The sequence below is a fragment of the Colossoma macropomum genome, unplaced genomic scaffold, assembly GCF_904425465.1.
Source record: "Colossoma macropomum unplaced genomic scaffold, Colossoma_macropomum, whole genome shotgun sequence".
Taxonomy (NCBI): Eukaryota; Metazoa; Chordata; class Actinopteri; order Characiformes; family Serrasalmidae; genus Colossoma; species Colossoma macropomum.
Genome location: NW_023494792.1, coordinates 51,287,221 through 51,305,756, shown reverse-complemented (window position 1 = coordinate 51,305,756; position 18,536 = coordinate 51,287,221). Strand labels below are relative to the sequence as shown.

The window sequence follows — 18,536 nt, the reverse complement described above, 5'->3', positions numbered from 1 at the left end:
TAAGTAATTATTTCAAGATGCTCAATTGACAAACAAAGTGCGCTTCCCGGCGGGCTTCATGTAAAACAGGAACAGACAATCTCCACTGCATGTGGACGAAAAGTTGTCAGGCGGAAATGACTTGAAGATCAGCGAACATGGACACATCCTGAACTGCAATATCGCCCTTAAAAATCATAAAGAACAGAATCGCAGAGTTAATCAACCGAACAATATCGATACAGCCTGACCTCCACACGGCAAACAATGTGAATATAAACCTAAAAATGCAGACACGGCTACATGTTTAAACGTAACAGGCGCTAGAGTATCCGCTTGTCGTGACGTGGGTTTAGGGTCCTTCGTGCTTTAACATTTTCGCGCCACCACAGAAGTGCAAGAGGAAAATAACAGTGAACATTTTACTGTTATCGTCACATCATATTTAAGAAATATGAAGGCTTTCGCGATATTGTCTTTTCTTTGTCACTCGTAGTTTTATCGGTCTGTGTGTACCGAACAGTCATTAAGGAGTTCACTGATCTGCTGAGCTGATCACTTTGGAGCACTCTCAGATCACAGCAGAGGACTGGGCAGAATGACGGGTGAGTACAGCCTGGTCTAACTCACACTGAACCTGTTAGTGTCAGGGTCTGACATTTTAAATGTTCTTTGGTTTATAACAAAGCTGACATCAGCTTTTTTTAAATGTTGCCGTTCCACCTTAAATGGTCTCGCAGTCAGAGAGCATACATGAAGCCGAGAGCCACTATGTCAATATGTCCGGGGACGCGGTGACGTGGTCTTGGCGAGCGGGAGGGGGGGGCTCATCCACCCCTTTTGCAGACAACAGACGCTCGAGCCCCCATTCACACCAGCGGGCAATTCTGCCACTTTCACCCAACTTTAGCGCTTATTTCCCCCCGCTTTATGATTACACCGAAGTTGTGTCCACTTTTGTAAATGTGAGAGTCTTGAAAGTATTTTGAGCCTAAAAACGCATTTTCAGACGAGCCGATTTTAAGAAAAAACGGTTGTGTTTGGGGTTTGTTTAGCCCGCTGCCCAGTCTTTCAGCGCAGACTGCTGTTGTTGCCCTGGGAGACGGAGACGGGGGCGGGGCGAAGCGGTTGACGCAAGACTAGCAGACAGGAACTGAAGTCCTTTTTCGCCCCATTCGCTTAAACAGGCATGAACCACCTTGGTTTACCTGAATCTTTGTAGTGGTTACAGTCCAGAATCTCATGCGCCAGAATGTGGCAGCTGCACCATTTAAGGTGGACCGGGAAAATTCGAACAAGAAGCTGGCGAATAGGAAGTGACCTCAGCCTCGATGGTCCATATACTCTATGAATTTTCTTAGACGCCAAATATGTAAGAACGATATAGCTTAAAAATTGAGTCATTTAACGCTAATGTATCATGTTAAATTCAGCCTTTTGTTCACATAATACTGAGGTATAGCAGAATAATATAAATCCTCAATTGACTGAATAAAATTATGAAAAGTATGTTAATCAAAGACATCTGCTGTTAGAGGTGCGAGGTACAACTAACACGATTCATTTTAGGCCATCAGGACAGGTTATGTGGCCTTTTTCCTTGTCATACTGATTTGAGCATCCCACTGTATTCGTGCGATATTTTGATAGGCTAAATTTGTTGTTTTCATCTGCCCTCAGTTTGTACATGGAAATACGCTACCGTACTATCAAAGCGCGCTTAAGGAGGCTGCCAGTCTAATGACGTCAATTCAGTGCGCAGTAGCTTTAGCTTACATGTAGCAATGTTCATATCGCAACTCTAACGACCTCGTAATTCAGAGGATCCAATGTTATTCGAGAGAAGAATGTTCACAGGACAAAACGTTTTGGGTTCTGGTGCGATATAGGTGATTTTTCTAAAACCCCATTAATTCTGGCCATAGAGAAAACGGGCTTAGACCCGGAGTTCCTAATATGGGCATAAGAGCATGGCGCCGACTACAGAATGATGACACGCCTACGGTGGTCTTTGAATGGGCTAAACATGTTTGTGCAGCACAACGAGGTCCCTTAGCTCACTTAGCTCGCATGGAGGTTCCGTCGGTCCACCTCTCTCCTGCAGTAGAACTCAGTGCATTTCTCTGCACTGCATTACCTGCTGCTGTCCACAGCAGTGATTTATCCGCATGGTCATTTCTGCATCTACATTCGAAAGATACAGAAAAAGAGAGCGGAATATGGCAGTCGGGTCTGAAGGCTCGTTTCCTCTTGTCGTGAACGGACTGTGCTTGTGTGTTTGTGCGTAAACCGGGCTGTTGTGTTGTTTAGCTCTTTACAGCACACCTGCTCGAAAATCCTGGCTTTTATTTGCATTGATTAGCTTATGTCGACAGCGGTGCTGCACAAACAGGCTGTGCAACTGGTGTTTAGTCAGACTGACTGACCTGAGGTTTCTCGATCCGCCCTTCTGGTTTCAGTAGCCTAGTCAGGGAACGGGCTTTGTGCTTCTTTGCTCGGCCCATAACTTGCAGCCTTGCATGCTTGTTTTTTTAAGGTACAAAATTTTGTTCATCATACACGATAAAAAGCGAGTGTTGTGCGCGCTCGTTGGTTCTGCCATTGATTCTATTGCGTGTTATGCATATTGCAGCCTGTTCATTGATTAGAGTGTTATTGCATATTAATATTTGCTCGGTTGATATTTCATCCCAAATTACACACCGCCTACTCTTAACTTCATTTCCGGTGAGACTGCTCGCTGCAGCCGCAAGTTTAGGTTGCTGCTGTGTAGTTAAAACCCATTGATGCGTTTGCATTAAGATGTTTATGCAGGTATAAGGCTAAAATATTGATATTTCATTTTATCTTTTTAGATACACGACAATCAGAAAAGAGCAGAAACCTTTCTAAATTCATAGTGACTGATTTTGGTATGTCAGCATTACTGTGTCACATTGAATTTTTCAATTCTTCAGATTATTATTTTGGGTATTTAGTGTAGAGAAAGACAAAGTCCATCACTACCGACAAGTAACATAACTACCGTGTGTCCTGCTTCTCTTTAAGGATGATTATAGGAACCATATTGTTTGTCTGTGACTTTTGAGTGTTAACTTTTTCATTTATTGAGTAGTAGAATCAACAAAGCTTTTAGGTTCATGGGGTGCCGAGTCTGTTCTTGTCCAGCGTTCGACTGAAACTTTAACATGAGGTCCTGCGTTGAGAATCTTAAGCTTTCAAACGCTACGTCAATCAGAAATGTTAATATAAAAGCAAACCACAGAAGAGGTGCCCTAACAGACATTTTCCCCCTTAACTTAACCCTTCAGAAGTTAAGTTTTCGTTAAAGACCCAAAAATGGCGTCCGGACATATTTGGGAAATTAAAGACGAAATGTTTTACAATGATGGCAAAGCTGTGGAGGAGGTGGACTGCGAAAGTGAAACAGAAGAGTTGCTGGAATCAGAGAGTAGTGAGAGCTGTGGTTCGGCTGAGGGATCCTCTGAAGACGAACTTATTTTTGACAGGTATGTAAAAATGTTTCTTTGACTGGTTACCTCATCTTGTTTATACAGTAAGAGCTGTTGTGGCTGATCTACAGTCATATGAAGAAGTAGGTACATCCCATAAAGTATGTTTGCTTGTTTTTTGCATACGTTGACATACGTTGACCCTCACTTCAGTAACTGGTATCGCTCCCTTTGCCAGAAGTGTTTCCTTTTGAGCAATTCGTTGTTGCAATTTATTTATATGTTTGGGATCATTAACTTGTTGGACAGTCCACTTCTTCAGCTTCAACTTTGATAGATGGCACTCTGGTAGGAAAGAGAATTCATAGTTAAGTCCATGATTGCATGTTGGCCAGTCCTCTGATTTCAGTTTGACACATTTGAAGTGGTGATATATGTAGGGATGTACTTACTTTTCACACAAGAAAATAGCATTACTTTTCATTTAAATTAAATAAAGGATGACAAAAATGTTAATTTTAAGTGACACTTGTTAAATTATATTACTGTCCCCATTGTTTAATGAAGACCAGATAAATGTATGTCCAAATATAGTGTAAAGGTCAAAGCTTTTCATACTTACTTCTTCACATGGCTGTAAATATGTATGTCCATTGACATTACATTCAAAAGACTGGGTCAAGCAGTCTTTATAGGTTGGCTATTTGTGTTCTGTTTCTAATTGTTTTCTAAGATTATAGAGCAATTTGTGACTTTGTCACTTTTATAATATGTGTTTTTTTTTCTTTTTAAAAGGACTGATTATGAGCAGTGGGAGCTCCCAAATGAAATGCAGACAAAGAAAAGCCAGCAGACCTTGCCCATCACCCCCACTCGGGCACAACAAGTAACAAGTACTGTCTGTCCTAGTTCAGCTGGTACACATGTGCCCAGTTCAACATCAATCACACAAGAAGCACCTCCATCAGCAGTGAAAAGAGGACGTTCCTGCTCTGCATCTGACATTGCTTTTGGTTCACAAGGGACACCATTAAAGCGAGCCAGAGCACAACCTCATGTTTTAGAACTGGAGGAAGAGGAAGAGTGGCATGACATCAACGATGAAGATGAACAGCCCAGTATCCCTCCTTTCCTGCCAGAGCGGCCACCAGGGCCGCAGCTCGCCTCACACGTGATGTACTCCCCTCTGGAATTATTCCAGTTGTTCTTTAGCACTTCCGTTATCAAAACTATTGTGGATAACACTAACAAGTTTGCAGAGACAGATAGATCAGCAGCAGCTGTAAAGAACAGATGGGTTCCCCTCACAGTCGATGAGTTCTACGCCTATTTGTCTCTCGTTATTTACATGGGCTTGGTAAAAACAAAGAATCTGAAAGATTACTGGAGCCGAAAACTGCCTTACAGGCTTGCATTCCCCTCCTCAGTCATAACAGGCAAGAGGTTTGCAGCTATCTCGAGCAATCTCCATCTTTGCGATCCTCAGGAAGATGCGGAAAACATGAAGAAGAAAGGATCCCCAGGATATGACAAGCTATTCAAGATCAAACCCCTTTACTCAGACATACATTTAGCATGCCTAACTTTTTTCCACCCCTACAGAGAACTGTCCATAGATGAGCGCATGGTGGCCTCCAAAGCAAGAAGTGGACTAAAGCAATACATGAAAGCAAAGCCCACCAAATGGGGCTACAAACTGTTTGTCCTTGCTGATTCCGCCAGTGGATACACATGGAATTTCTTTGTGTATGAGGGAAAAAGGGCCACGACTACAGGAAAAGGGCTTAGTTATGATGTAGTGATAACATTGCTGGATCATTTACTGCTGGGCAGGGGTTATAAGGTTTACATGGACAATTTCTACACTAGCCCCGGCCTTTTCACTGCTCTGCTACAGGAGAACACCCTTGCATGCGGCACCTTCCGTACCAATTGGCAAGGCTTCCCACAAACAACAAGGAACGATCTTCCAAAGAGAGCGAAGAGAGGAACCATCCGCTGGTGCAGACGTGGGAAGCTACTGTTTGTGAAGTGGATGGACACAAGAGAGGTGCGTATGTGTTCTACAATGCACAAGGCCTACGCAGGTGACACGGTGAAGAGACGAGTGAAAAATGAGCAAGGTGAATGGGGTGTAACCGAGGTTCCGATTCCTGTTGCTGTCAAAGACTACAATCAACACATGGGCGGCGTAGATCTTTCCGATGCTCTTATTGGATACTACAACGTTCTCCACAAAGTAAAGAAGTGGTACAAGACGTTCTTTTTCCATTTTATTGACATTGCGATTGTCAATAGCTTTATCCTTCATCAGCAAATGGCCAAGGCACGTGGAGAAGACCCTGTCACACAAAAAGTCTTCAGGGAAATGCTACTGCTTCAACTTGCGAATGTTTCTAGTAAAAAATCCCATTCTCCAAAGCGTCCACCACCCCAGCCAGTGCGAGTAGAACTGTGCATGCCTGCGTACTATTCAACAGATGGTACAAGTGCAAGACGGAAATGTGAGCTATGCAAGAAGGCTGGAGAACAAGTGAAGACTCCTATCTACTGCACAAATTGCAATGTGCCCTTGTGCTTGGTGCCAAAACGCAACTGCTTCAAGCAGTGGCACGATGTTGGAAATCACAAACAGTTCATGTAGTGTATTAGAGGATTTTACTGAACGTTACGTCTACAACAAACTGAAAAGTGTAAATTAAAATAAATCTTGTCATTAGTTCTTGGAGTATTTTGAAAAATAAAGTAAATGGAAAGTGAAAGTTTTGTTTTTTGGCTCTTAACTACCTATAATTATAATTAATTTGTTTTTATTGTTATTATAATTATCATCATCATCATCATCATCAAATTGTTTAATCTTAACATAGAGGTGTTTAATTCTAAACAATACAGTTGGAAAGGGCACATGAAAAGACAAATGCATCCTATTGGCCACTCAGATAGGATAAAGACATGCATGTTTGTTGCCACACATAATACATATAATTTTCTGTGTATTTTAGCTGTTTTTAAAACTTAAGATGAGTGTTCGGATGTTGCTGACCAAGGTTTAGATACAGAGAGAGACTATGGCATGCACTTACACCCACAGGAGTCTAAATTTGAAATTGAACTCTGTAAAGAATGTTTTTAAACATATTGCAGGCATCTGCAGTACTTAAAGAAGAGCGTTAAACTGCATGTTTTAGCCTACTGTGACTAGATGCAAGATGATTACATGCTCCTTTGACGCAAACCAGCTCCCCCTGCCACACACTTATCACATCCTTGCTGTATCTGGAATCTGAATTTAGTGTATCTTTAAAGTTAAAAATAATTGATTTAAAACAATTTGAAAATGAATTTGCCCTACTCCCAATGATAGCTGGGATAGGCTCCAGCACCCCACCGCGACCCAGAAGGATAAGCGGTTTAGATGATGGATGGATGGATGAAAATTAATTTTGCCCAAAATTGAGTGAACCACAGAAACAGCGATAAGCAAACGTTAAACCTTCCAGTTATTTCCTAATCTGTGTATCTCATTCAAGCTGGGAGGCTTGCAAGTTTGGCCGGGAAAGTTGCTCTTCCTTTATTATTGCAGGGGAAACTGCTGTCTGAGTAGAAGATTTCAAGATTTGAATATGCTGTTTCATGTGGGACAGGAAAGAACTAAGTATTAATAGATGTCATGTTATGATGTTTGTTTATTGCAAACACAAACAAAAACTAAACTCCTTTTCCTCACCTTAGTATGGTGCATCCCTTTGTCTGTAATAGGGCTGCATGATAAATCGTATTTTTACAGTTATCACAACATGAGTTTCTGCAATTAACACATTGTTAAGGGCTGCAGTGACAGAAGAGATCATAGCAGGCACAAACCATTAGAAGCTAGATACCTGCTTCTCAGTGCTGGGATTGAACCCTGCTCTCCCGGTGAGTGAAGTGACTTAACCATTAGGCTAAACTGCCAGCTCAAAAGCTACTCTACCCTGAACTACAAGTGTGTAAAAATGCATCAAACATTAAGATTTTTCTCACACCCAGTGTTGTTTTAAATGTGTAATTTTGTATTTTGCTATTTGGTCATAGGAGAGATTAGTTAGATTTCCAAAAAAACAAAACGTCTGTACTTGGTCAAAGGCAAACTTTATTAATAATACATTTTTGCTTTTCATGTCATCGTGATAACCGACAGGTTTATCAAACATTGAATTTTGTCAATGTCTAACAGCCTTTTACTGTAACTGCTGCAACTATATTTAGCCTATGAAGCAACAGCCTCTAATGAAAGATCTTTTGATTTATGATCACCAGCCGAGGACGAAAACCTGGACATGCTGCTCTCTCTTTTTGAAGAGAGTCAGGGTCAGAATCCAGAGACCTCTGCTGCTAGAGAAGGGGAGGACAATTTGGATGATCTGTTTGATGACGACTGTGATGAAGGCGAAGGTTATGCTGAGCCAGAGGAGGAAGAGGAAAAAGACATAGAGTCAGCAAGCTCGAGCCCAGGAGGGAAAAGTGAACTGAATAAATCTAAAGAGGACCTGGAGGGTGAGATTTGATCATTTAACATGGGCAGTTCATTGCTGCAAATAATTTACTGTTACAAATATATTTTGAAAATGTCTTTTACTTGACACTGATAAAGAACTTTTTGTTAAGCTCAACAAATAGATTGTCATTTTACTGAACATATTTTTTTGGCGTTGATGTTTTAAACTTTAGAGGAGCTGAAAAGCATGCGAGAGAAGATGCAAAAGCTACAGCAGCAGCTGGAGGCGTCTCAAAAAGGTGTGGTCTCCCAGCCCATGCATAACCCCTCATCACAGAGACCAAGTACCAAACCTTTACCAGCAACACAGCGTTCCACCAAGCATCTGACGTCCCCCCAGCAGTGCGGCAAACCTGTCCTACAAACAAACCCCAGCATCCGGTCATCTCCAACAGCCCAGAAAGCAACATTGTCTCCACCTGTAGAAGCAAATTGCAAACAGAGGACTGCACTGCCAACCAAAGCTGGTAATTGGTTACTAATATGTGTGTAGAAATGACTAAATAGAGTTGACAGTTAAAGTTTTTGATTTCAGTTGCTGCCTAGTTGCTGCAACAGTTAAGTATGTTAATAGATTGTAGGCTGAAACCATACGCATTTATTTTTTTTACAGCCTCCTCTGAAAAGCAGAGTCTGCTGGGACATAATGTGAGCGACAGATTGTCGCAGCCAGCAAGGACTAACGCTAAAATCAGTGACACAATGAAGTCGCCCCCATCAAGTAGAAGTGCTGGTGTAACTCCTCCCATTGCAAGACAAGCCACACCCAGACCCTCTGTCACTCAGGACGTTACTGTGGAGAAATTCTCAGGTCTCCGGCTTAGGTGTGTATTCGATGTTCATGATAAAGCCACACTGCTGAAGATGATAATAACCGTATTGTTTATCGCTGTGCAATAACAGAACCTTAAAGTACTTGTGCTGGAGCCTTGGGCCAATAATTGGTATTATTAAATGTTCTGATAATTTATGTAATAAAGTGGATGAGCTTGTCCAGAGGAAGGGAGCCAGCACACTAATTTGACAGTGTTTTGGTTTCCAAACGTAAAATCACTGGGTGTTTAGAGTGTTAAATGCCATCTGTGCGGAGAATATTTATCATGGTAAATGATTAAGTAATAGTGGAAGCTCGCCCAGTTGATAATTGTATGGTAGTTATGTTACCATCAGGAAAGATGTAAGCTACAGGGTAAGCCTCTGTAACACTTACATGTAGTACTTTGTAATTGAATTTAAATCATGATAACATTATTTATTGCAATAATTCTGCAGACCGGAAGTTCTTAACCTTTTTCAGAGTGCGCCCATTTTTAGGGTTAAAAATAAGTACAAAATAGCTAACTTGAAAATGAACTAATTTCTTGCTGCTTTGTAGTGGCATGTCGCTGCCAGTGTGAAGTTCACCTAGGTGTGAAGCAAAATTTAAAGCTACCAGAAAAGAATTTTCCATTCAGGTGGCATGGCTTTTTAGTCAGCCACTTGTCAAAATTAATTTCTCTGTGCTTTATGAAGTGTATACACCGATCAGGCACAACATTATGACCACCTCCTTGTTTCTACGCTCATTGTCCATTTTATCACCTCCACTTATTATATAGGTGCTCTTTGTACTTCTACAGTTACAGACTGTAGTCCATCTGTTTCTCTGCATACTTTGTTAGCCCCCTTTTACCCTGTTCTTCAATGGTCAGGACCCCCATGGACCCTCACAGAGCAGGTACTGTTTGGGTGGTGGATCATTCTCAGCACTGCAGTAACACTGATGTGGTGGTAGTGGTGGTGTGTTAGTGTGTGTTGTGCTGGTCTGAGTGGATCAGACACAGCAGTGCTGCTGGAGTTTTTAAACACCTCAGTTTCACTGCTGGACTGAGAATAATCCACCAACCAAAAATATCCAACCAACAGTGTCCTGTGGGCAGCGTCCTGTGACCACCAATGAAGGACTAGAGGATGATTAGCTCATACTGTACAGCAAGAGATGAGCTATCGTCTCTGGCTTTACATCTACAGTCTGGACCAACAACACAGGTGTGTCTGATAGAGTGGACAGTGAGTGGACATAGTGTTAAGAAACTCCAGCAGCACTGCGGTTACTGATTAATTTGTATCATAGCAACACGCTAACACACCAAGATGTCAGTGTGACTGCAGTGCTGATGATGCAGGGGGACTAACTGATTATGCAGAGAAACAGGTGGACTACAGTTTATAATTGTAAAAGTACAGAGTGTGACCTGTATGATAAGTGGAGCTGATAAAGTGGACAAAAAGTGCACTCTTCAAATTGCAATTTCAATATAAAAACAATGAATCTTTCAGCCCTAGATAAAAACAGCCTGCCTTAAGTTCACTGATGGTCCTTGTCTGCTTCGCCCTCTGTTCCTCTGTAGGAGACCTCGTCTGTCTTCTGTAGAAATCGAACACAAAATGGCTAACCGCAAAATGATCAGGCTCTCACAGTTGCCTGACCGACTGGCCAGGGACAATCTAGAAGACAGTGACTGGGTCACCTTTGCTGTGGTGATAAGTAAAATCACCCCACAAAGCAAGAACAATGTAAGCAACAGTTAAAGCTTTGCAAGCTGCATATAATAAGAAATGATACTGATCAATATGCCTGAAGCAAATGAATTGTCCATTTATGTATTTGACCTCTACAGCTAACCGATTTCTTTCATAGGGCAAAACCTTCAGTATCTGGAAGCTGAATGACCTTCGTAACCTTGAGGTAAATGTGTCACTGTTCCTCTTTGGAACTGTTCACACAGACCTGTGGAAAACGGACACTGGGACAGTGATTGGCATACTTAACCCCAACCAAATGAAGAATAAAGATGGATCTAATGAGGTGAGAAAAAGGCACACAGAAACAGATGAATGAGGAATGTCTGTGTATCCAGGGTTCTTTGCATTTTTTTGTATTTGAATGTTAAAATTGGTAGGAAATGGCATCTATAGCTACTTTTGCAAAGACGTTGGTACATTTGATATGAGTATACAGTATGTTTACTTTCTTTTTGCCTGAATTAAATGACCGATTTCTAAGTCATTCATTTTTAGTTTCTAATTTATAATCATGCCAGATTTGTCACCTCTGTGGGTACTAGACACTGGCTTTCAGCGATGCAGTCTGGGAAGTTTGTAAAGGGTACCAACAAATTTGGTCACGTCTGAATATGTGAAAATGTAGATGTGTGTGTTTGTGCGTGTTTACAGACACATCTTTATTTAATCAGTATAGTATAGTACAGTACAGTATAGTTTATAAAATGATCTTCCCTGGTATTATCAGACATGTTTGAGGGTGTGTATCTTGCCTGCTATTATTAGACCTGTTTGAGTGTGTGTGTGTGTGTGTGTGTGTCTGTGTGTCTGTGTATATATTATGGGTTGAAAATAAATTATCGATTCTTGGATGCAGTTCTCTCTTGAAAGATTCTGAAACGATTCACAAAACTTTTATACAAGTTCTGCATTTCCTCTGAGATAAGTAAAATAAACATTGTAAACGTACCATTTGCAAGAGCTTGGCTTTAACAACCAGCTCTGGAGATGCTAACCGGCTAACATGCTCATCCAGTAATATTCAGAAAAAGGCTGTTCTACATTACTACATTTCCAACATACCTTATGAGGGGAAATTCCCAGCAATTCCTTTACAGATTAAGCATCCCGATGGTTCAGAGGTGCTGTAAAATTCTGAAATTTTTACAGGCATCTACAGCTGAATTCCAGAGCAGCTCTGCAGTTGCTGTAATGTTTCCATGAATTTTGGTTGACACGTAGACGGTCACAGATAGTGTGGTGTCTTCTACATTTGGGTTGAAAGTATATTGCGTTGTGGCTGTACTCAAAAGTAATGCAGCATACTGCCTGTTTACAGCTCTGCCTCACAGTGGACCATCCACAGAAGGTTCTAATGTTGGGGGAAGCCATGGATTTTGGTACTTGCCAGGCTAAGAAGAAGAACGGGGATTCCTGCACCCAGTTAGTCAACTTGGTGCGTCCACCTGTTCAAACTTTTTTTTTATGAATTTTCATTTGTTTTGCCACTTGCATGTGTATTCATTTGTTTGTGTTTTCTTTATTTAGTATGAATGTCAGTACTGCCAGTACCACGTTAAGGCACAGTACAAAAAGATGAGCTCAAAGAGAGCAGAGCTTCAGTCCAGCTTCACAGGCTCGGCCCCTGGAAAAAAAAAGGGCCGGGGTGGTTTGAGGGAACGCCTGTGCCAGAGTGACTTCCACTATGGGGGCATGTCCTCACTTGCCTGTGCACCGTCAGTGTGAGTTAACCTCTCCTTTCTATAAGGTGTAGAGAGAGATAGACAGAGAGAGAGAGAGAGAGAGAGAGGTTATCTGTCATGAAAACATTATTGTTGTGTGTTTTTTATAGGACTGCCCCACAGCCGAAGAAACAGCCCTCAATTCAAGCAGTTTTGGCTTCTATCCCCTCCAAGAAGCTTGGTAAGATCGTAGGCAAAGGTTTTAGATGTGATTTTTGTATAAACTACCTGCATATTTCACTTGATTGTGAGCCAAATTGGAATTTATTTCCAATTGGTTTACTTTTAAAGAAAAAAAACAAAACAGATACAGATAAGAAGTTTGATTTCCCTGCCTGTATAAACATGCAATAGTTTGGGGAAGAGAGAGTGCATGAGCAAATGAAAGCATGCATATACATATATTTTTAATTATTTACTTAATTTTGATAATTATTTTTCAATTTTTTTGTTATTTGTAGGACTGAGTTCAGGTGAAGTGTCTGGATGTTCGGATGACTTCAAAACCCTAATGTCCATGCCTACACCAGGAGCTCTTCAAATGAAGAGACACTTGGGACAAGCTCAGTCAGCAGGTAATGTGCTTGCTAACTCCTACAGCTACTTTAAAAACATGTCTCTGTATTTATTTAATACATGCATCTTGAAGTAAGACGATGCTTGACACAGGTAAATTAGTGAGTTCTGTTCCTGGGGACACTGCTTCACTGTGCATGAGCTGTCTTTAAATCTTTCTGTCGGCATTGCCACTGTGGACCACTAGTGGGCTACAGAGCAAAAGTTTTGATTCACTGCAGTTATCAAAGGCTGCCTTCTCAAACAGACTTCTTCATATCACAAGCTTTTTTTACTTAAATACAACAACTAGTGCAATCATCAATCAGCCAATTGATTATTTTAATTCTGGCCGATCTGTGTTGTAATTTTATGAGGTCAAAAATGTGAGAGAGGTACATGCACTTGTGCTGCATTTGAATGCTGCTGCTACACTTGTAACAAAACATGTAGCATAATTATGCATGACTCATTGTGCTAAATAGCCAGTCACCCCCCTTCTGATGTAGCATTTTATTTGATTAAGGTTAATAAATAGGCAACTGATTTTTCTTTTTAAAATTTTAAACGTCTGTGTGGTCTAATAAAGAGCAAATCATTTTATTTGATATAAATGTGGTTAATAAAAAGTTCTGGAAATGTTCTAGTGCACTTGTGTTCATTTAGCACACACAGTGTGAGCTTTGGATATTTAAAACAAAGAAGTAAAAATATGGGCGGTAAAATTCGGAATAAGCCATGCAAATCAATAATTGGTGCACCTCTAGAATTATGTGCCTGAGGCTGCATCTTTGTGCTCATGGCTTTTACTCCACACTCTAAATTGATTTGTTTATGTTTATTTTTATTTGTTATGGTTGTTTGTTATTCTAGTTGGATCTAGCTATAAAATTATCAACTAATGTATTTGTTTTTATTATTTATTTTTGTTTTTTCATTTATCTTTTCTTATTTTTATTTTCATCATTTTTTTTCTTTATCTTTTGATGTTTCATTGAAGTTTTGATAATTTAATCAAATATAACAAGTAAAACTTCTTTTTTTTTCCAGTCCATGTTCACATCATTGAATAGTTTGTACTCATGCTCAGCAGTTACCTTTTCTAAGTCAAGGTGGGTTGATTGATTTTAACACCTGCTTTCTGTTTAATACAGAGCCATCCACATCATCAGTCCTGTCCATCTCTGCTGCCGACCTCCTCAAACAGCAGAAAGAGCTGCACAAGCAAAGGCTGCAGGCCAGACAGAAGAGGGCAGAAGAGATCCAGAAGAGGTGAGTATGTTAGACAGACGGAGTGAATAAATGTGCATGTGTATATACCTCCTGGTCTTTATGAAGTATACACTCTCATGTGTTCACTTATTATATTTTGAGGGAGGAAACATTGAATTATTATACTGACTTTTCTTTTTTCCTGTTTCTCAGGGTGCTGCAGAACACAGGGGGTGCAGTTGGTCCAGCTAGACCCTCTATAAACAGTGGTGCTCTACTCTCTCAGAAAGCAGGGTCAGAGGTTTCAAAGGGTTCCTCTCCACCTGCACGCCGTCTCAGTGCCCCTCCTGTACCCACCCTGGGGAGAGGCTTTATGGAGGGGGAGGATATTTTGCTGGACATGTCTCCTCCTCCTCCCTCAAAAAGCTTGTCAGCTGCAAAGGTGTGCAACTTCCATTCCATTTGCATGTGGAAGACTACTTCAGTTACATAAGCACATTAGCTACAGGCCCCATCATGAAGAAAGCAAAAATGTGTTTGCTTTATTGGTTTAAGTCTGACATACCACATATAGTGATGGAGAATCAGAGTTATGGTCAGCATCAGTGTCCGTCTGTAGAGATTCAGCTGCTGTCATAGTCTTTTTTTTTAAATTTATGTTCTGCTGTATTTGAACATTAGGTCACTAGTCAGTTGTTCAGTCTGGGGTGTTTAACTGCTGTTACAAACATGCATTAATGTATAATATAATTGATATGTGTGATGATAAGTATATATAAAGTGTATTTTGAACGTGCCTCAGCCACTGAAACTGTGCAGTCTATTAAGTATTATTAAGAGGTAATAATACACACCCACTTTTGATAGGTTAAGCCATGATATTGACCTGATTAAGTATGATGTTTAATTATGCATCAGCTTGAATCCAACCAATCTATCATATAGAAGTAGAGATTATTTATTTTATTTATTTATTTTTTTATAGTGCTTATATCACTATACATGTAGACATTGTGTCTTTATTATTATGCAACATGATGGGTAAAATTAAACATTTTATCAAGAATATATGTGAGGGGTAGATTTGGATCTTACACTGTGATAAGCTAGTAAATGGTCAGTAAAAAGAGGCATTTTAATGCAGGCAAATGTGAAAGTAATGAAGCTCTTGTGTCCCTGCCAAATTTCTGACCTGTCAAAGAATTCTAGGAACATTCACGTTTGTTATTTGGCGCACTTAAGCCGTTGCAATGTGAAACCAAATGAACCAAAAGGAAAATAAGCCAAGTTTAGCAAAAAAAGTCTGTGTGAAAGCAGTCTCAAATGAACCGCTCCAAAGTTCCTTTGGAAGTGGACCGAAATTCACCTCCTCTGGGAGTCTGTCTGCTTTTTTGCCACGCGGCAGCGTTGTCACTTGTTTTAAAAAAACTGCACTAACAAAGCATTTGCACCAGAGTTTATTTCAATTAAACCAAACCTGCCGAAGTGTGAACATGGCCTAAAAGAGTCAGTGGTCACCCATTTTTCACTCCCACTAAATAAGCTGATCTCATGTCTTTGTGGACCTGTAGCATTAACTCTCCTTTGTCCTCTCTCAGATGGCTGCAGTCAGAAAGCTCCAGGCCAAAGGAGTGGCCATTGTTAAAGATGACCCTAACTCTGTGAAGCGCAAGCGGCCCAGCAGCAGTGAGATCACTTCCAGAGTGCAGCGCAGCCTGACCTCTCCTGAAGGTGTGCATCCCAAAATACCTTGACATTGCCATGAATCCAGGCAAACCCTGAACTCACACATGATCTTAACGTTCTGCCGGATTGCAGGTGAGAAGACAACTGCTGAGGAGGAAGAGGAGGAGGAGCCAGCTCAGAAGAAGAGGCGGGAACAGCTAGAATTTATCCAGTCAGAGGAGTTTCAGCGCATTCTCAATGCAAAGTCCACAAACTCCTGGATTATGGGAGAGGTGTGTGTAAGCTGAGTAAAATATAAATGCAATATGTGAAAGAGGTATCATGCTTTTATTACAGGGATTAGAAATGCACCTCTATAAAATCACTCTCACTGCATATATGACTAATACATTTTTGTAACTCTGTTTACTTTATTATAAAATTGTATGTGTAAAATATACAGTAGTGTAGATGTAAGATGATTTCTTCTATAACCCTGAATTGATATTCCTATAGGTGGAAGCGCAGGCCATGCAGGACTACTTTGAGCCGCTGGTGCAGAAGGAGAAGCTGGAAGAAAAGATGAAGAGCATCAGAGAAATGAAATGTCGTGCAGTCACCTGTAAAAATGTACGCAACTCATCATCTCTTTGTTTTGCCAGCATTTGCTCAACCATAGAGAGAGGGCGCTGATCCATGACAGCTTGTGTAACTTCTGTATGCAGTATTCAGTATCATGCTTGGGGCAGGGTGGGGGGGGTGGAAGGTGGGAAACCATTATGTCTACATTTTGAATGGTCTGTTGACTTTTAAAACCTTTGCATGCTGATTCAAAGTTTGTGGCTCAGTGCACATCCATCCACCCAACTCTTTCTAATTCTTGTCAAATAAGTTTGACTTATTGGTCCTGCCTCGTTAGACTGCTATGGCTACTTCTCTATGCAGCAACAAATCTGTGTACGCAAAGTCCAAGCAGCAGTGAAGAAAGTCCACTAATGTGGCACATCCTGACCATAACTCTGTCACCCACTCAGGATATTTTCAGGGGTGCTCATTTGAGTAAGGCTTAATCCTTTAAACATTCAGCAGTGAATAGTTCCCAAGTGTCTCTACAATAAGCCATAGTGGTTAATGCACATGTGCACAACACAGTAAGCCACAGTGGTTAATGAGCTGCTCTGATCTGCAGTGCAAGTACACGCACTTCAAGCCGGCCGAGCGCTGTGTGGAGGAGAAGCACGACTATCACTGGCATGATGCTGTCAAGCGCTTCTTTAAATGCCCCTGTGGCCAGAGGAAGATCAGCTTGGCCCGCTTCCCAAGTACAGCCTGCAGGTAAGTGAGAAAAGAAGTCGCAGCTTCTTTGGTTTTATTGGCTCATGGGATAAGGCTTCACCCACACACTTTCAGATATTTCAGAAAACACGTTTGTTACTCTCCATTTTCTGAAAAATCACCATTCACAAAACTCTCTATCCATGCAAGAATCCTAAAACAGCCTGGAGCATTATGAATGTGGATTGTGCAAAATATCACACAATGGCTATGTCTAAAAGTATTAAGAAAATGAATGGTAACTGATGGTATAATGATAAAGTGAAACTAAATTTAAGTAAAAATGTAGTCAAACCCAATATTATCATCAGTCATGTCAGATACACATCCTCAACATTCATATCAGCATTGACCATATCATCACTATCATCAAAGCCTTGTGTCTCCGAATGGGAAACTCCACTGGAGAAGGAAAAATTATCTGAACAGAAATGAATGGAACTTAATCATGAAAATATTTATTTCAGGTCATGCTTTTACTGGTCCATATTTTTCAGAAAGGATATCTTCTACCCATCAACAGTAAAATCTAGAAAACTGACTTTAAAATATAGTTGTATGCCAAAGTTTAGGTGCCCTCATCAAATGACAAGTGAAAAATCTATAGAAAGCATACTTCTGCACATTTTAATACACAATTACTGTTTATTTGCGGCAATTAGCATATTGGGGAGAAAAAAAACAATGACTGTGGTATTTTGTTTCATGCTTTATTTTTTCTAATATGTTAAACTCAAATAAACAGTAATTATGCACTAAAATGCATGTGTTGAAGTTTGTTTCCTGTAATATTAATGTAATATTAATATTAATGTAATGTTAGTAGGACTGGATCAAAATTGCCCTAAAGGTTCAGTTTTCAGTGACCTTTTTCATGTGGATAGGACTCCAAAATACAGAGAGATAAATACTATGTTTTCAGAAAGTATCTGTGTTCATATGGATGGAGTGCTGACTTTTGAATTCTCTATTTCAGCAACTGTGGCCTGTTCAAGTGGGAAAGAGATGGCATGTTAAAGGTACCACAGTACTTTCTAGAAATGTGGCCCCTATTTTGGGGGTGGGCCTAAGCCTTAAGTTTGACTCCTGCACTCATCTCCCTACTTGTACATTTTTGTCCCCCCTAGGAGAAGAATGGGCCGAAGATTGGAGGAGAGCTACTGTTGCCACGTGGTGAAGAGCAGCCCAAATTCTTCAACAGTATGAAATAGAGCCAACAGCCTCCCTCTGCTCCATCTGCTCTAGGAAACAAAGTAGTGAAGCTGGAAACCTCTCTCAGGCTTAGGCTTTGGCAGAATGCTGATTAAAAACATGTTCAGGTCAGCATAAGAGGACAGAGTGGATTAGAGATGTTGCAGCTGATTTGCAGCTCCACTTTTCTTTACCTCACATGCTGGTTGGCATCAACTGTTTGTCTGTTTTTATTTGTTTGTGTGTTGTAATGCATTTTAAATGATGATTTTATAGTTTTTCCTGTCTATAAGCATTTGTATCATGAATGGCTGTGGTAAA

General features: G+C 40.6%; 1 protein-coding gene across 4 annotated transcripts; it reads left to right on the top strand.

Moving 5' to 3' along the window:
- The first annotated feature begins 371 nt into the window (after positions 1–371).
- Positions 372–18,328, top strand: mcm10 (minichromosome maintenance 10 replication initiation factor). Of its 4 annotated transcripts, none has more exons than XM_036577508.1 (18): positions 372–584; positions 7,734–7,970; positions 8,145–8,438; positions 8,585–8,795; positions 10,362–10,527; positions 10,652–10,819; positions 11,855–11,971; positions 12,064–12,257; positions 12,368–12,438; positions 12,719–12,832; positions 13,967–14,084; positions 14,238–14,466; positions 15,623–15,755; positions 15,843–15,982; positions 16,206–16,319; positions 16,879–17,024; positions 18,001–18,043; positions 18,152–18,328. In XM_036577508.1, the coding sequence occupies exons 1-18, from the start codon at positions 578–580 to the stop codon at positions 18,233–18,235; spliced, it is 2,586 nt and encodes an 861-aa protein (XP_036433401.1). In that variant the 5' UTR covers positions 372–577; the 3' UTR covers positions 18,236–18,328. The 4 variants fall into 4 exon arrangements, with proteins under 4 accessions (XP_036433401.1, XP_036433399.1, XP_036433400.1 ...); XM_036577506.1 differs by lacking the exon at positions 372–584 and adding an exon at positions 1,164–1,313; XM_036577507.1 differs by lacking the exon at positions 372–584 and adding an exon at positions 1,203–1,351.
- The last annotated feature ends 208 nt before the right edge of the window (positions 18,329–18,536 follow it).